Raw genomic sequence first — 15,824 nt, 5'->3', positions numbered from 1 at the left:
TCTGACTGCTTTGTGCAAACCCATAGCTTCTGACTTAAGGCCTCATGGGTCACAAGACCAAGTTTGCGTTTGCCTTGGGATCCATCCTATTCTCTGAGAGCTTTGGATGGATCCACACATGAGGCGCCATCTGGGCTTACCCTTAACGTCTGATCCAAGGCAAGTTCTGGAACCCTGGGAGCTGGGCAAAGATGGACCAAGTCTGCTGTGGGGAAGTCTGGACTCTGGGAAAGCTCTAGTGAGTCAACTTCGTGCCACTCCCTGGGCTGGGGGTGGAAGGAGAGGCCACAGTGGCGGATGAGGTCAGAGCTTATACCACACGGGTCCACAAACCAGCAGCGTCAGCCTCACCCGGGAGCTTCTAGAGATGCAGAGCCTCGGTTCTGCCCCAGTCTATGGAATCAAATCCCTGGGGGCCAGGAAACTGTCTTTTTAACAAGCCCTTCAGGTGATCCTTAAAGAAGACTGGATTAGATGTAAATTCATCATTTAAGAATCTTATTGCCGTCTCCAAGCTGTAACAGCTTGTGTTTATGGATCACTTGTTATTGTCCCTGGCACTGATCTCAGCTTTTAAATCTCACAACATACTCATGAGGTAGATCCAGTTATGACCCTTTCTCCCATTTCACAGATGAAACAGAAGTACAGAGAGATTAAGAACCTTGCCTCAAACCTGATGGCTGGCAAAAGCCAAAGCCAGGATTCAAGCTAGAGTCTGGTTCTTGAGCCACACTTTAAAAACAAAAAATAAAGAAAAGCTCAGGGTTCTAAGAGCAGTCCAGATACAGCACTATAGGAGATCAGGGAGAGACAATTATCTCCAAATGGGAGAATTAAAACAACTTCAAAAAAGAGTGAAGCTGGAGTCCCACCCCCAAGATTCTAATTTAATCCATCTGGGGGTTACAGCCGAGACACTGGGGTTCTTAAAATCTTCCCTGGTGATTCCAACCACGTGCTGCTAAGGGTGAGAACCACATGCTAGAGGAGCTTGCATTTGGAGATTCATACCTGGTAGTCTAAAGAGAGAGAAGGGCTGGGGGGATACTGGGAATTGAGCCCTCCTCAGGGAAGAATGAGAATGTTGGAGAGAGAGAGAAAAAAAAGAGGAGAGAAGTGAGAAGCAAAAGCTGGCAGGAAATGTCCTCCTCTAAGGCACTGTTAGGGGCAGAGGACAGCAAAGGTAGCAAAGAACGATGAGAAGGGCAGAGAACTAGGACTGTACAGTGTAACTCCTGCATTCCTGAAGGAAGGGGGCTGGAGACAGTCCAGGGAGGGCTGTGGTGACACTGTCAAATGCCATGAAGGGGCTGCCACCCCACTTTTCATTATTGGGTAATTTTTTAAACTCAGTTTTATTGAGATATTTTCACACACCCTACAGCCATCCACAATGTACAATCAGTTGTTCACAGTACCATAATATAGTTGTGCATTCATCACCAAAATTGAACATTTTCATTACTCAAAAAAAAAAATAAAAATGAATAAAAACAATAATAAAAATTCAAGTAAAGAAGAACACCCAAAACATCCTGTCCCCCACTTTCCCCCTATTATTCATTTAATTTTTGTCCCCATTTTTCTACTCATCTGTCCATACAATGGACAAAGTGAGTGTGAACCACAAGGTTTTCACAGTCACAGACACACCGTGTAAGCTACATAGTTACACACTCGTCTTCAAGAATCAAGGCTCCTGGGTTACAGTTTGGTAGTTTCAGGTATTTCCTTCTAGCTATACCAATACACTAAAACCTAAAAAGGGGTGTCTATATAATGTGTAAGAATAACCTCCAGAGTGACCTCTGGACACCATTTGAAACCTCTCAGCTGTTGTGGGTAATTCTGACACTGGGCTCCTAAAGGGCCTGCATTTGTACCTGCCAGGCATGGAGGTTATAAATGTGCCCAGGCCCCAGCTGCTTTCAGGTCCAGAGGTTCAGGCCACAGCAGGCTCACCCTCACTTGGGAACAGCAGGCCGGGGGCCCGGGCCCGGGAGAGGAGTTCCACACTGTTCCATCAGCCCAGCAAATCACCAGGCACTGAGCAACCGCCAGGCTTTCCCTCTCTGGGGAGAGGCGGCCTCCACCCAGCGTGTGAATCCCACGTGACGGCTCTCCTGCGGACAAAGCTTCCTAGAGTCAGCATGAGTCAAGCTTGTCCTGACTTTCTCTTGCATTTTCCAGTCACAGAATGTGGAAATTGGATTGGGGAAAAGAACAAATTACTCAGACCCTCCGTGACTTCTCCTTCATCAATAAAAATTTTCTCCCCTCCCCATCCACCCCCAGCTCACACATTAGTGCCCAGGCAAATGCCACAATGCACGGATGCCAAGTGTGCAGTCAGGAAAGCATCATCTCCAGTGATCTTAACCAGCGTTGACGTGCAGGATCGGAATCCACAAGGAATATTTATTGAGCCCCCACTTAGGCGTTTACAAGCTCAGGAGGGAGGCCCTAGGGTGGTATCCAAAAAAGTAATCCGGCGAGTGCTGGGACATAAAGTAGCTTGGTGAGCAGCCACTGGGTCAGAGCTGGAGGGCTGGGAGTGTGAGGAGTGGTGAGCTCAACTGGGAGGTTTCCTGGAGGCTGCCTAAGACAGATTTGGCTCAGCTGCTCATCCTCCGAGGACAACATACCCGTTTATATCACACACATACACAAAGAAAAATCTGGAGGGACAAGCTGGTAGCGTTCAAAATTAAGATAGCAACAACTGGCCTTCTTTTAAGGATCTTCCAACAAAATGACTGTCATTTACATTTCTCAACAATTCTGGCTGCCCAGGAAAGCAGGGTTAATGGTGTTTTTTTGTTCAAAGTTTACTTCAGGGCTGCTGCTCTCTGGCTTTTCTTTTCTACCAGTTTTTCCTAATTCCGCGCTCCTGGCGAGTGTTCCTGGGTGACTCTCATTTCTTTTGCTAACTGAAAAACTTATCACCTGGGACAGGGCTGAATTTATTTTATCTATTTATTCATTCATTCATTCATTCATTTATTATAACTAGTGCAATTGGAGAAATGGTAGCGCAAGGATATTTAATGTTTACATTAATGTGTCCAAACAAAATCCACACCCTCTTGAAATCACAGAAACTTCGCTTTTCGAAGTCATCAACTCTATTTCCTTGCCTTTAAGCCAAAACCCTCTTAAAATACCTCAGGAAATGAGAATTTCTTCTATGTAAAAAATAATTCCAGTGAGGGAGATTCCACGAGTTTCCTGGGCAGTATATTACCACTCTTGTCGGATGAGTCAAGTAACCCAGCCCCTCGCTCAGCACTCTGGGCCCCACTGCGCCAGCTGGGACTTTCTTAGTCTTCTCCTCCCTGTGATGCAACACCTGCAGTGGAAGACTGTTTCAGAAAAAAACAGCAAATGCTGACTAACCGTGATGAGTATTTTGTAGAGCGGGGGTGGTAAGGGTGGTGGAGTTGGGTGTGAGTAGAAGACAGCCTTTGTCAAGTACCTGTGTACTTGTGCAATACATTATTTCAACAAGCATTCTTGTGTATTTAGCTTTAGAAACTGAGATAGAAGAATGAGTTAAAGAACTTAAAGAAGGAATGAGAGGAAGAACACAAGTTGGAATGATGAGGGGAAAAAAGAGAAGAGACCAAGACCACCGAGGGACAGATTGGGAAGAAGAATCCTAAGAATGCTTGGCGAGGGTTGTAGACTGATGACAGCTTCGGGCAGCAGTAGTCTGGGACGGAGTATCCTGCAAGTAGGATGGAGCTCCTTAGAAAGTGTCTCCTGCCAGTTGAGACCCCTCCCTGGTCATGCAATTATAAGCCAACTGTGCCAGTTTGGATATATTATGCCCCCCACAAAAGTCATGATCTTTTAACCCAATCTTCTTGGGTGGGAACTCTTGATTGAGTTTCTATGGAGATGTGACTCATCCAACTGTGGGTGGGGCCTTTGATTAAATTATTTCCATGGAGTATGGACTCCACCCGTTCAGGGTGGGTCTTGATTGGTTCACTGGATTACTTGAGAGAACTCAAGAGCTGACACAGACCCTTCCTGACTCTTGGAGATGCTTGGAGACAGAAGGACATTTGGAGAAACTAAGCTAAGAGATGAAGCCCAGAGTTTGCTCCAGGGAAGCTAAGAGAGGACCACGGGATGCTTAGAGAGAAAAGCCCTGGGAGAACAAGCAAGAATGCACAGGAACTGAGACAGAGGAGCTGAAACACAACCCAGGAGCAAAGGACCAGCAGACACCAGCCACGTGCCTTCCCAGCTGACAAAGGTGTTCTGGATGCCATCAGCCTTTCTTCAGTGAAGGATACTCTTGTTGATGCCTTAGTTTGGACATTTTTATGGCCTTAGAATTTTAAATTTGTAACCAAATAGCCCCCCCCCCCTTATAAAGCCAATCCATTTCTGGTATTTTGCATAATGGCAGCTCTAGCAAACCAGAACAGCAACATTCACCAAGTGCCTGTGAGAGGCCAGAGGCTGTAGTACACATAATACAGACCAGGGAGGCTCTGTGTTAACATAGTAATAATAGTAGGAACAGTATGAAGAACTGGGAGGAAGAGGAGGAGGAGGAGGTAGTGGAGGGAAGAAGAAGGAGGAGGAGGAAATGGGAGAGGAAGAAAGATGAGAAGAAAACTGCCTGTTTACTATTTTACAGGATGATGCAGGTCAGATTCCCTGGGAAACAGGATGTGAGATTGAGATCTGCCTGCAAGGGGTGGTCACTGAGGAATGCTCTTTGGAACACCTGGGAGAGGGAGGGAGCAGGAATGAGCATCAGAAGGAGCTGAATGGCAGCACAGTTGCATGATGGTCTCAGTAGACCCTTTGAGGAACTCTGGAGCTGGAAAGGCCCTCAGCGTTGTCCTGGAGCTAGGCCCTTGAAGCCCAAATCAACCAGGCATTGGCTGCAGCAATTTCCTGGGAGGGGGTGTAAACCTTGGGTGAGGCAGCTGCCTTCTTGCTGAGGGCAATTCCGGGAGCCTTGAGCCATTAGCAGCACTGGAGTGAGCACCTCAGTCCAGGGGAGATGGGGAGATCTGGTTGCCTCTCCACAGTATCCACCACATGTGAGAAAAGGGAGTTCTTAACAGAGAAGTTAAGTAACTCACTCAAGATCACACAGCAATTCAGTGGGAGAGACAGTCTGGCTTCAGATACCAGGCCTTTGATCACTAATCTATCTACTGTGAATAAAGAGCCTTCGAAAATCCTGTCATGGTTGTTCAATAAATTATAGCTATTTTATTTCGGGGGCAGGGGGTTGATGAGTCCCCTCTCTGAGCCCTCATCCTCTCAGCTATCAAAGAGCTAAAAAAGAGGCCTTAAATATTTTGTGGAGCAAAGATAGACATTGTCTGACTCTGTTTAGTTAAGAGTTCCAAAAACTAATGTATTAACCTAATAATGGAAATTAAAAGTCAGCCCTAAGAATCGAAGTGAGTGCTGTAACGTGAATGGGTCCCCATCTTCTCACCATTTAGGGTCTGCCTTGAAGTTTGGACCAAAGGAGGTCCTCAGAACCCCTCTTGCCAAGCACTGCTTTCCCACCCCACAAAGACCTTTGTGATACTGTTGCCATTGTTTGAGGATAATGAGGTCAGATTTATGAGGACAAGGGAAAGGTCAAGCCTCTAATGGAGAAGGGGAGTGGGGCCACAGGGTGGCACCTACCCAGAATCACCCCTGGAGATCCCAATTACAAACCCTATGAGCTCTGCAACAGCCAGATTGTTATGGCTGAGTGTCTCCCTCCCCCCCAGTTCAGGTTCCCTGGGGTCAGGGGCCATCCCTGGTTGGGAGTGGAATGGATGGAGAAGAGGGCGAATAACCTTTGTGGGAAACTCAGGCATTTGCTATCCACAGCAGTGTCCTTGGTCTCCTCACCCACCTTCCGGGGCTTCCCCATTAAGCTCTGACTTGCTGCCCCATGCCTGAGCCACAGCCTCCACCACTAGGACGTCAGGCCCCCGTGTCTGAGGACACCCCTGCTCCCTGCCTCCACAGACACCCACTAAGGCTGAGGGTTGGTCAACAGACTGGCCAGTGACCACAGAGTGGGGCAGGGAGGCTCAGTTGAATGGCTCACCTTTGCAAGGCTTACTCATTTTTGTTCCATACTCCAGTGGACGCAGAACGGCCCCAAGACCTGAAGTCAGGGTGGCTCTGGTGTCAGAGCCTGGCCAGCTATAGCAGGAGAAGCAGTGGTTCAAGCTCCTCTAGTTGGTCTACATGCACCTTGCCCAGATCCGTCATCCACCAACCTAGTGCTCAGTGAGAAGGACATCCTACTAAATAACCCTCACCTCTGCAAAGATGAGATGCCTCGAAGCTCACCACCACCTCCCAACTTCTCTCCATCATCTAGCACTCACACTGTGCAGACATGATTTTGAGTGTTTCCCACGTGTCAGCTCATGGATCCCTCATGGTCACTCTGTGGCTAGGTACTATTTTTATTTCTATTTGACAGATGCGGAAATGGGAGGCACAAAGAAGTAACTTGCCCAGCATCACAGAGCCAGCGAGTGGTGCAACTGAAGTGGTACCCCAGACAGGCTGTTCCAGAGCCTTGCCTGTAACCACTGTGCTACACAGCCTCTCACTCCCCAAGGAGAACTGGCTGCTTCTTCCCTGGGGCCAGTTTCCTCTGCCATTCATTGGAGACTCACATCTCCTCTCTCCTTCTTTTACTGTCTTAGGTACTAGGCAGGAATTGGTCACAGAGCCTAATTTTAGGGGCAACCACCACTACCACCAATTCCAGGAGTGCTTGTATCCAGTTCAACCTATCTTAACCTATTAAGAAACATGACATTAAGTCACACTTTCCAGATGACAGCCTAACAGAGCTCAGCAAGAAAATGGCCACAGTTAAAGAGCCTCTCTGCTCATTCTCAAAAGCCAGAAGATGTCAGAAGAGACCCTATTGCACAGGGATGCAGAAAAAGCTGAGGTCAAGTCAAGTCAACAGACCGAGTCACCAGTTTTTATTATGGGGATCCTTGGTGCCTACCATGGTGGCAAAAACAATGTAGAATTTTAAAATTTTAGAGTTGGTAAGGACCTCTAACTTCTGATTTTGAGCCATTTGCAGTTAATTGGAATGTTACTAGTAACATGGGGTGGGGGTGGTTGAAAAATAGACTGTACTGTACATAAATAAGCAGGGACAGAGAGATGCTGTTAAAAAACAAACAAACAAATAAAACCAAACCACCAACTCAGAGAAAGGAAAAATTGGGGCTGGAGTTGGTCAGCAAAGATTTTGGGGGAAATATGGAATTTCAGGTGGTCTAGGAAGGCAGCAAACAGTAGAGAGGGACTGGCTGGCATTTTGTTCAAGGACAGTGTGAGCATGGGTAAAGAAGAGAGAGCAAGCAGCCTGTGGCCAGCAGTGATGAAGACTACGGCCTTCCTACAGACGAGACCAAGCTTCCCAGGGTGGAGCCACACTTGCAGGCTGGTTCTACAGGTGAGCTCTTCTGTCAGGAGTTTGGATTTGATTCAATTAGGTAAGAGGTAACCACTGTAGGTCCTTGAGCAGCAGACCACAAATTCTCGAGCCAGGTCATAATATTAAAAACCAAACCAAGCAAAAACAGTGCTTTGGGAAGATTAATCTGGAATCTGAACGGTCAATGAATGGATTGGATAAGGAGAGGACAGTTTAGAGACGATATGGTCATTCTGTTACAAATAATAAGAACCTGGAATGGGAGATGACTGTATGACTGGGGAGGAAGGGAGGAACCTAAGAAACTTTTAAAAGGAAAAACTAATAGAATTTGGTGGCTGATTAGTCAAGGAAGCCAAAAAAGAGATTAGTGCTTAGGAAAGTATCTTTGACAAGTGTTTTTTTTTTTCTACTCTTGGAAAAATGAGGGCTCTGGGGCTTGCAAATGAACTCGAATTAAGAAGTCAGGCAAGACATGGTAAAAGGGGGCTGGTTTGTGGGAGTAGGTGATAAATGTGTCTTTAACACACTCGGTGTGGGGTGGGACCTCCATACTGCAATTTGGATTCTAATGTCAAGCTCTTTCAGTTGCCAGTTTTTAATATAAAGCAAACAGAGGCACAAAGCTGTTCTTTGCTATGATTCTCTAGCTCCACAAAAGTATTTTTTCTTCCTTTTCTGTTTTGTTTTGTTTGTTTTCATAAAGTCCTAAAATTGAAACAATCAAACACCTTGATATTTTTAAGGACACTAAAGCTGCACTTGGAGCTCGGATCTTTCAGGCCCATATTCAAAAGCTATTTTTTAAACAAGTACTGGCAAAATGGCAAAATGTTGGAAGTCCAGGGTTCTTCAATCTGAATTCAGTTTCCTCTCCTTGGTATTTCCAAATGTCCCTCTTTCTGACCATACATAGTCTATACAAGGACTATGATTCCAGAGGATTGGAATACTTTGTACAGTTTCTGAAATCAGGTGTTTATACAGCACCCTACCTTTTAGTCAAAAATCCCAAACATTTATTAGCATCCCCCAAAGATGTCCCACTTGTGTCTTTTAACTTTAGAAATACTTTTACATATTCCCTGAAGATTTTTTAAAAATCTGTTTTTCTCCCATTCATTCACACTTCATTCATCAGAATGTAGCCCAAAGGGTTTAGAAAACAATCAGAGATTGTGTCCTAAGATTGGTTTTTAAATAGCTTTTTTTAAAAAATAGTTTAAAATATGTATTTGCCATTCAGTTGGGTGATTTGTCCTTTAAGATGGAGACCGCACTTATATAAAATTGGAGTGGGATATGAACATGGCAAAACGTGTTTGCTTTTCTTAGAAAATCTACTAGTCTGTGTGTGCTTTAAAATGGCATTATTCCTCTATTCCAAATTGCACTTCCTACACAACATACGCCACTCTGCTGTTTCCTCCCAGACTTCCCAAGTAGACAACAGCTAAAAATCCCTCCTGCATTTGTAGTCAAACCCATGCTGAACTCATTAGTTTGGACCCTTAGTCTGGGTCATCAGAGAAAAGTTCCAGGATAAGATTATTTTCAAAAGAGCATTTCTACAATTAACTGGAACAAAACGTAGCTACAGAAAATTTCCAAGTTGGGTTTCTCAGAGCAAATTATTAACTAAAAGAGAAAGCCCAAATTCACAAACAATGACAAAGGCAGAGAAAGAACAGAATTTTGCATTTAGTTCTGCAAAGTTGATACATATAAAACGTAGAGACGCCCATTTGGGCTTACCAGATTAAGGAGTGTCAAGTACTTCCACCGACCACCATTTCGAAATATTTCGGATTTCTGCTGGACCCCTCCTAATAGTGAAATGTACGAGTTGAGGAAAATATACCAGCTCAGAACAAGGAAGTGGTATATGCATGTAGCGGCCCTTGTCATGGCTAGCTCTGAGCAGACAACTGTGGTTGTTTCAGGAGCTTCCTTCTGGAGTCCTTCCTTGGGTCACGGAGGAGGTTGTTCCACACGCCCCAGAGGTGGAAAATGCACTCCTCAGGGTGGAGAATTCCAACAGGGGCTGAACTTTGCTTCTCTTAAAGGCTCCTTACCTAATAAACCTGGGAACAGGATTACTGCTGGTTTTTAGATGCCTGCACTTACGTAATAGCAAATAATCTATAGATTTGCATAAATTTCAATGTTAGGGTTAGGAAAGGGCAGGGAGCCTTGCAAGGGTGGCACTTTGTACTCTGCCTTTACTCTCTGTACGTTATTATGAAATAGCCACAAAATCGAATGAAATAGCGCCAGGGCAGTATTCTCTTTTCTTTTCACTCAGACAGAACAAGGAAGTTGAAATATTATCTCCTGAGGAAATGACAGGTTGATAAACCTGGAGGGGGAGATTAGGGGTGGGTTTAGGGGGTGGAGAGAGTAGAGTAGAAAGGAAAAGTGGATTGCAATCTTGCTCCTGAGAGCTCCCAAGCCCTATAAAATCTGAAACAACCTTTGATCCTCCAGGGAGCAAAGAGTTGTTTTTTCTAGTTTGGTGGTTGTACCCTGGTGAGCCAAGGGTTACCCAGGGCCTTTCCAGACACTACATTTGCATAGGTGCTTCAGGGCCCTGGGGGCTGGGGGGTGGGGGAAAGGGAGAGTAGCCTAGGAAGAGATTTCTGCAGCCACAACACCAACATACCTGAGTTTAGACATTGCTGGGAGACAGCGAGAGCCTCTGCATTGCCTTGGAGAGGACAAGAAGGGGCTTGTCTGGGAGGGAATGTGCAGCACCAGTCCCTGACTCGAGCTCAAAAGAAAGAAACTGAGGGAGAGCTGGAAGCGGGGTGCCTTGTGACATCACTGGCTTGTTTCCCTGGGCAACTAACTTAGGATTCTGGGCAAATCCCTAAGAGAACTGCTCCCTGGCCCAGTTTTGTAATTCTGTTGATTTTGTAATTCAGTTGATGCTGTTGGATGATTTAACCAGGGCTTACCAGCACTGGAAGAAAGAAGTGCAGGCTGTATACAGTGGAGACAAAAAAACAAACACAAACTCCTAAGTGAAAACAGTTGGCAAACATCAGGAACTGTAAGATCTGTGCTGCCAACATTCCCAAAGGAGGGTGATCCAGGAAATGGGCAACATACAACACTGTATGGAAATCCCTGGCCAAGGTTAAAATTGCACATAATCATAGCTAATAGTATTGCTAGGCATTGAAGTAAGAACATACATTAACTCACTCAACATTGTCAGCACCACTGTCATAGGTGCTCACCCCCAGATGAGGAGATGGAAGCACAGGATCCTAAAAAGCCATATTTAACAAATAGCGAGAGGCAGAGCTGCACTCTGCAAATCTTACCCAGCATACCTGACTACAAAGTATGCTGACTACAAAGAGACAATGTTTGCTCTCCACACCCCTCAGGCTCTCTTTCCCCTATTTCTTCCTTCTCTGCTGAGCCCCTTTCTCCCCTTTATCTCTCCCATCAGAGAATTCTCTCAGGAAGGGATTAGATATGCTTTGAAGCTTGGTGCACATATGAACTATTATGCTATCCCTCCCAGAGATGTTCCATTTTAAACTCCATTATAAAAATTTGGAGGTATCATCGCCTTATACAAAAATCTCAAACATGAGTCTGCAGATGGGAAAGGAATCAAGGCAAGTGTAGAAAAGGAGGGACAGGCAAGGATCCAGATCCCTGAAATGTTTGTATCCAAGCCAGGATTAGCCTGGGTGCCCATAGATAAAGTCTCTCGCTAATACTGGTGCAGTCATTTAAATTTATTGGTAAGAAGCTCATGTTTGACATTGGAATTCAATTACTTGCTAGCATTTTAATAAATTAATAAGTTTATTAAATTTGTAAATAATAATATGCAATATATTAAATGAGGATTTGTATGTAGAAACTATGTAATTTCATAATTCTGTATCTCTATTTTCTTATACAATTCTTCACAAAAGTATTTCCTACAAGAAACTCTAATTGTGGACGTATTCATATCATAATTTGTATCCTTGGTTCTCATGAAACACATTAACCATCTGTTCCCCACCTGAAACCAGGTGGAGCTTTGGGGAACAATGACAGTTTCACCATTTATTACACAATATTACAGACTGATACATACTAAGTCTGCTGTCAGCCTGCTTCATACCAGATTCAGGAGAAATGCAAGAGATTTGTTCACCGACTTAAAAACTAAACAAAACAAAACAAAAACCTGACACAAATATATTATTTTTACACAGGAAATCTTAAAAATGTTAAAACACACATTTTGTTGTTTGATTTGAACATTGCACAGGCAGCTGTTGGCTATTAAAAATGATGCTCTTTGAAACCCTTTCCCCTCTGGGTGTCTGGAATGCCATTTTCCAACTTCACAATTATTTATTGAACAACAAATATTTGCCAGACACTTGTTAGGCCCTAGGGATTCCCTGGGGGGAAAGAGAGAGCGTATCCCTGGCATGCTGGAGCTTACATTCTAGCAGGGGAGACAGACATTAAACAATTATGTAATGAGGAGTAAATTTATAATTAATGGCAGCTGCTGTGGAGGAGAAGCACAGGGGATTATTAGAGGGTATAACTATCAGACTTGGGTTGTTTGGGAAGTCAGAGGTGTCTGCCCTGAGGAAGCCATGTGTGGGCAGGGCTGGTCCCAATTTCACTCTGGTCATCCTCATTCCCCTTCATGGGGTCCTCTTCCTCTTCCAGCTCCTTTGGGTTGGTATTTCCCAAGAGCTGGCCGAGCCCAGTCCACTGCCCATCTCATGCTACATACTCACCTAGTGATTTTATCCACCATCCCGATTTTGACCTTGCCCTCCAGTTTATGACCACAAATTTTACACTTCTGATCCAGGACTCCTTCCCATCCACACCAAGCTTCAAATATATAGTCAACTATCTGTTAGTCATCTGCTTAATGACTCAGAGGCACCTCAAACCCAATATGTGTGAAATGAACTTATTACCTTCTCCCCAAACTACCCTTCTTTCTCTAGTCTCTGTCTTGAGAAGATGGTCCCGTCTTCTATCTGGGAGTCTTCCTCATCTGTTGCCTCTCCCTCACTCCCCAAACCAATTGATCATCAAATCCTACCAAGTTCATCTCCGCAATATAGCTCAAAGCTGTCCCTTTCTTTCCACGCAATATAGCTCAAAGCTGTCCCTTTCTTTCCATGCAATATAGCTCAAAGGTGTCCTTTTCTTTCCATCCTTCTATCATTGCCTTAGATCAAGTCTTCTTTATCTCTTGCCAGTACCAGAGCAACTGTCTCCTAACTGGTTTTCTGACTTTAGTCTTATCCCCCAAATCTGTCCCTCACGAGGTCAAGGAATGATTCCATCTGAAATGCCAATGTTACCACACCCCTCCCAAGCTTGATTCCCTTTGCGTTATCAGTATCACTCATGGGATAGTATCCAAGTACTTTGCATAAACTGCCCACTTCCATCTGGCTCTAGCATCATCTCCAGCCTCACTTCTTGTCTCACCCTTGATCTTCTTCCAACAGCACAAAATTGGTGGAACTTCCCATCCACACCTGGCTGTCATGCCCCCAGGCTTTTCCTCTCAACTGTCTCCTCTCCCTTGTGACCTCCTCTCTCCAGGTCTTTGTCTGGTTATTTCATAACCATCCTCTAGAAGACAGCTCAGCTGCTTCCTTTTCCAGGATCCTTCCCCGCACCTCCCCCCAAAAGGCCATATTGAATAGTCCCCTCTATTTTTCTTTAATACCCTGTGAATCTCTATTCTTGCATGGTGATTAGGAATTTGTCTTTATTATGGGCTCTCATCAGACAGGGTTCAGGGACCATGTGAATTCCCATAGCTTGGGATAATGCTGGGGACACAGTATTTAATAAATATCTGTTGAATAAATGAATATGTGAGTACCAATGTGGTGGTTAGGAGCTGTATGTACACCATAAAAACATGTTCTTAAACTTAATCCATTCCTAGAAGTGTGAACCCATTGTAAGTACGGCCTTTTTAATGAAGTTACATCAGTTAAGGTGTGGCCCACCTCTAATTAGAATGGGTCTTAATTCTATTACTGAAGTCCTTTATAAGAGAATGAATTCAGAGAGAGGGAGAGGGAGAGAGAGAGAGAGAGAAAAAAAGAGAGAGAGAGGGAGAGAAAGCCATAGATGGAGCAGCCAGAGCTGAACGTCAACAGAACCTGGAAGAGAATAGAGGGACCTAGAAGAGAATGGTGGAAAGACACTGCCATGTGCATTGCCTTGTGACAAACTAAGGACCAAGGATCACCAGCAGCCAGCCCCAGAATGCCACAATCTTTAGGAAGCAAGCATCACCTTGATGACGTCTTGATTTGCCTTTACTCCCAGCCTCAAAACTGTAAGCAAATAAATTCCCATTGCTTAACCCAACCCATTTCATGGTATTTGCTTGGGCAGCCAAGGAAACTAAAACAAGCCAGCATACCTGTCTACTTAAACTTACTATAAAGCCAGTTTATTCATTTAAAACCTACTATGTTCAAAGTGTTCAGTTGCTGAGTTCTAGGGAGAAGGGAGAATACAAAGATGAGTAAGACATTGCCTAAACCCTGGAGGAACTCAAAGGAAAGTGGTGGAGACAGATATGTAAACAAAAATTACAGCACGATGTGATAAGTACTATAATAGAGGTATGCATAAGGTAGTAATGGAACCTAAATTATCCCACACATTATTCTGTCATTCTAAGTATTCCACAGATTGAGTTAAAGATGGATGCATTGTGTAAATCACGGGAAACTCCAGTCACCATGTAAGAGAAAAAAAAGATTAAAGTAATCTTACTGAGCAAAATAGTCATGGACACCAGCACAGATAGTTTTTTCCTGTTAGAGATTTGTCATAGTTTTCCAGGCTGCTATGACAAATACCACACACAGTGGGTTGGCTTAAACAACAGGAATTTATTGGCTCATGGTTTTAAAACTAGAAGAAGTCCAAAAGCAGTATATCAGCAAGGCTTGCTTTCTCCCAGCCCCTGTAGCATCCTGGTGCTGACTGCAAGCCATCCTTGGGTTTCGTTGGCTTGCCTCTTTGCCTCACGTCATGTGGTGATGTCCTCTCATTTCTGGTTTTTGTGACTCCCAGGTTCTCTCTATAAGCCCTCCAGCAATCCAGATTAAGACCCACACTGCTTCAGTTGGCCACACCTTACCTAAACCTAACATCTCCAAAAGGTCCTATTTACAACGGGTTCACACCTAGAGAGATGCAGATTAAGATTAAGAACATGTGTTTGTTGGGGTGCATAATTCAATCTATTGCAAGATTATAACCCATTCCTATGGCCTATCACAGAATGATGAGGCACAGAGCAAGGAATCAGGAAAATGGGCATGCATCTGTGCCTTCATTCATGGGGTAACCTTGGACTGGCCAGCCATCAGCTTTGGGGTGGTAGTTCACCTTGGGTATGAAATGGGGCTCAGAGAATCTGGAGAAGTGACTATTGCATTTTCCAAAGCTAGAACATCCGTTGAACTAAAACAGCAACTCACCAGGGTCCTCTACTCTTTATTGCCACCTGGCCTCTGAAGAGATTGGAGGAGAAAGCCCCAAGGTGGGGACCCCTGCAGATACACACAACCACTCATAGAACAGAGCCAACTTCCACCATGGTGGAAGGTATTGGAAGACTCTGCAGTGACGGCCAGAGGCAGCACAGTGGTGAGAAGGAAGACAGGGATGGCAGAGTGCAGAGTCCTTGGGGTTATGACGATCAGGACTCAGGAAGGGGCTTTTCACACTGGCAGCTGGAAAGGCCCTCCAGCTGCTGGTGCTTAACCACAACTGTTTTGCTTTGGTAGCTGCCAGAATGCCATATACCACTGGCTTTTCCAATGAGGATTTAACTTAAAATTTACAGTTCTTAGACCAGGAAATGTCCAATTCAGGGCATCAACAGGATGATAGCTGGGCTCTTAAGACAAGCTGCCAGCATCTGGGTCACCTCTGTCACATGGGAAGGCACATGGCCAGTGTCTACTGGTCCTTCTCTCCTGGGTTTCATTGCTTTCAGCTTCTGGCTTCAGTGGCTTCCTCTTTGTTTGCTGTGGGTCCTCTCTTAGCTTCTCCAGAACCTTTCTCAAAACTTCTCTGGGGCTTTGTTGTATCTTTTATCCTCTCATAAAGGACTCCAGTAAGAGGATTAAGACCCACCTTGACTGAGGTGGGTCATATCTCAATTGAAATAACTAATCAAAAAGGTCCCATCTACAACAGCTCTACACTCACAGGAATGGATTAAAAGAACACGATTCTTTCTGGGGTACCTACAGCCTCCAACCTATCACAACAACTAACCAATAAATCCTAATAATTCTTAAGCTTCTATAAAAGGCAAGGCAAGGGTGGGACT

The 15,824-nt window shown here is 44.7% G+C and overlaps 1 protein-coding gene across 1 annotated transcript in view; it reads right to left on the bottom strand.

Annotated features, from left to right (window-relative positions):
* The window catches only part of LOC119539714 (androgen dependent TFPI regulating protein), a 68,200-nt gene extending 58,701 nt beyond the window's left edge, over positions 1-9,499 (bottom strand). Inside the window, exon 1 of the mRNA XM_037843430.1 lies at positions 9,212-9,499. Within this exon, the coding sequence (XP_037699358.1) occupies positions 9,212-9,364 (153 nt within the window). The 5' untranslated portion in view covers positions 9,365-9,499. The remainder of the gene's footprint in view (positions 1-9,211) is intronic.
* Between the last annotated feature and the right edge of the window lie 6,325 nt (positions 9,500-15,824).

This window comes from Choloepus didactylus, chromosome 7 (assembly GCF_015220235.1).
Source record: "Choloepus didactylus isolate mChoDid1 chromosome 7, mChoDid1.pri, whole genome shotgun sequence".
Lineage (NCBI taxonomy): Eukaryota > Metazoa > Chordata > Mammalia > Pilosa > Megalonychidae > Choloepus > Choloepus didactylus.
This window is presented reverse-complemented; position numbering and strand designations above follow the sequence as displayed.